At 41.0% G+C, this 3,281-nt stretch overlaps 1 protein-coding gene across 1 annotated transcript; it reads left to right on the forward strand.

Moving 5' to 3' along the window:
* Positions 1 to 902: 902 nt before the first annotated feature.
* On the forward strand, positions 903 to 1,823 carry LOC109952955 (olfactory receptor 6K3-like; the record flags this gene model as incomplete). The annotated part of the gene is made up of 1 exon (XM_020588279.1): positions 903 to 1,823. A coding segment is annotated over exon 1 (921 nt), but the record flags the coding sequence as incomplete, so codon positions are not given.
* Between the last annotated feature and the right edge of the window lie 1,458 nt (positions 1,824 to 3,281).

The raw sequence follows: 3,281 nt of genomic DNA on the forward strand, positions 1-3,281 counted from the left end.
TATATATATATGAGTATATACATACTTGTTTGTATATATTCAAAAAATCCCCCACTCGGTTGTATTCCTTCCTTCCCCTGGTAGAGGACTCGAGCTTGAAGGAAAGGAATAAGACTGCCCTGAAGTAGGGTGAGTGGGGAATTTTTAATTTATTTTTTATGGATTCTGATTATCAGATTATCATCTGACCCCAGCATATGTGCAAGAACATCCTTGACGGACCTAGCTTTGCCTTGCCCCTATAAGTTTGTGATCAGCCTGGTGTGTCTTTTGTATTGTTATGATTACAGCCTGAGTAAAAACATTAAAGACAACAGGGTTAGTCAGTGAAGGCCTAGACTTCCATTATGTCCCTCTGGGCCCAGTCTGTGTTTGTGGCTGCTCTCAGTGTAACAACAAAACAGGATGAGAGTCCAGCAGCTGCTTCAGTTTGGGTTACACTAGGAGAGCTCTCAGTGAAGAACTGTGGCCCCATCAGTTGTGAACATGGATGTGTAGGAGCTGGAAGCTGAATGTCAGCTGTCACACTTTCATGTAGGAGCAGGAAGCTGAATGTCAGCTGTCACACTTTATAACCACATTACATTCTTTATTCTCTGTGCTCAGATGCTGTTTAAGGTGCTGATTGTTTGACATGAGAAATGTGATGCTGGTTGTGCATTTAGTGCACTGCAATTTTTTCCATCTGGGAAAGTTTTAAACATGTTTTTTCATGTTATATGACTTGCATTATTATACTGAAATATGCTGGGTTCCTTAATTAGAAATATTTTTATATGCATGTAGTTTTTACAATACTAAAAGCAGATTCTTAATTCAGAACATTTAATCTCCATTAGCCATCTGTCTTTTAACTCCTCTCCCTCCGTCACGCTGACTCGTCCTGATGCAGCTGTGCAGATATGAAGAGCAACATCAGTCTGACTCCCTCCTATTTTCAGTTCACTGTATTTGCAGACTATGGGCCCCTCAGATATCTTTTCTTCAGCCTCTCTCTGATAATCTACATGACTATAATCTCTGCTAATCTTGTCATTGTTCTGTCAGTCTGCCTGGAGAACTCTCTGCATCAGCCCATGTATATTTTCATCTGCTCTCTGTGTTTAAACTCTCTGTACGGCTCGACCGGCTTCTTCCCCAGGTTCCTGATGGACCTTCTGTCCGACACTCATTTCATCTCACGTCCACTCTGTTTCATTCAGATGTACGTTACTAACACTTACAAAGGACATGAGGTGACTCTCCTCACAGTCATGGCCTATGACAGGTTTGTTGCTATTTGCCAGCCTTTACACTATCACAGTAAAATGACATTTAGGACGGTGCTGCTGCTTTTGAGTTTTGCTGTGTTGTTCCCTGTATTAATTGTTGCCTACTTTTTATATATGGCCAGCAGTTTGCCTTTGTGTGGAAATAAACTGCACAGAATTTTTTGTACCAACTGGTCTGTAGTTGAGCTCTCCTGTGTGGACACAGTTGTGATCAACATAGTAGGTCAAAGTGTTGCTGTGACATCAATCTTTACCCCCCTGTCCTTTGTCCTGTACACCTACCTGCGCATTCTGCTTGTCTGCAGGAGAAGTTCATCTGAATTCAGAGGAAAGGCTTTACAGACCTGCCTGCCCCACATAGTGACCTTTGGGAACTATTGCATCTCAATATTCTGTGAGGTTTCACTGAGTTGGTATAATGTTAATGAAGTAAAATCATTTGTCTTTGTTGCTTTATCTCTGGAGTTTCTGATCATCCCTCCCCTCATGAACCCTCTGGTTTACGGCCTGAACCTGCCTCAGATCAGAGCAGTGATCTTTGGTTCTCTAATGGTTAGCAAAATTGCTTGTCCAATATAATTCATAGATTCAAAAAGCACAGAGGGAAATTCATGAAGTCATAGTTCCCTGTTATTGACCTGGTATGTTTTTAAAATACTGTAAATTTTGTTTGTACAGATGTTTCATTTGTTCAAATTTGCTATAATCAATTTACAGAATCCAGTCTTTCAAGTGATCTACCTTCACATTATTTATCATTATTGTTCTCATACTTACTATGCTAGTTATACTAGGGGGGATTAATGACACTATAGTATGTAGTATTACTTTGATGGACTGAGTCAGGTTCCAGGTTTAAAGTGCATCCAGATAAGCAGAGAACTCAGTGAACCTATTTTCTACAACAAACGCAGTAACAGTTATTTTGTGTTGAATAGGTCAAGACAGCAGCATGTCTTCTGATGACAATTCATGAAAGTGTATACCTAATAAAATTGTTTATAGCCCCATGTATCTTGTGCTCCAATCTGGTGGTTTCTCTGTGTTCCAACATATTGTGGTTGTTTTAACGTCTGCTCCTCTGCACCTAGGGCCTGTCATCATCATTCCGCGTCAGTCCCTCACAGACCAGTAACAATAAATACAGAGGAGTCAGGAATGGGGTCAGTGGAGAGACCAGGATGTTTCACATGTGGTGGACATTTATGGAAAAGCTTCTGATCAGGCCAAACTGGAAGGAACATATCATAACCCAGCAGTTTGGGAGGAAACTGGGCCATTTGACCGTTGCACACACGACCTGGTTGTTATTCTTGTGCTCACATGGCTCACATTTCAGTTACATCTATGCATGTGTGACAGTTTAGGAGCTCAGCAGTGTTCACACTAGAGCTTGGTACATGGCACTGATGCACACGGATGGGAAGCAGCAACACAACAAGGTCAGGAGCCTGTACCACAAAACAAGTTCATCTTATTCTGGCTCTCTTGAGGTGAAAGAGATGGAGTTGTTAATTAGAAGCACTATGAGTAAAGTCGGTCACTGAAAATAATATTAGACAGAGCAGTGATGCCTGCAGGGAAACTCCTTTATAGCCAGAGCAGGAAGTGACGTTACGAAAACTGTGAACACCAGTCACAGAACTAGAACAGAATAAGAAGCTATAAAAACTTTCATTAATTAAGGAATGACAAAGAATACACTGTACATTAGCGTGGTATTATTATACGGGTCCTATTCAGTGAGTATTGTTTTCTCCTTTGTCTGATCACGAAGAAGCTGCTGTTAAAACAGTTTGTGCAGCCAGAGCAGAGAGGAGAGGACACTGGGGAGGAGCTACACCTCAGGTCACATGTTCATTTATTGTCACAGGACATTTTTAACAGTGTAGATTATTGTTCTAATAAAGGACCATCATCATAGAGTGTCCTCATCACACACAATATAGATATATACAATATAGATATAGAATCGTTCTTCCGGTTCTTAGTCCCGCCCCCAACCAATCA

The sequence above is a fragment of the Monopterus albus genome, unplaced genomic scaffold (assembly GCF_001952655.1).
Source record: "Monopterus albus unplaced genomic scaffold, M_albus_1.0 scaffold522.1, whole genome shotgun sequence".
NCBI lineage: Eukaryota > Metazoa > Chordata > Actinopteri > Synbranchiformes > Synbranchidae > Monopterus > Monopterus albus.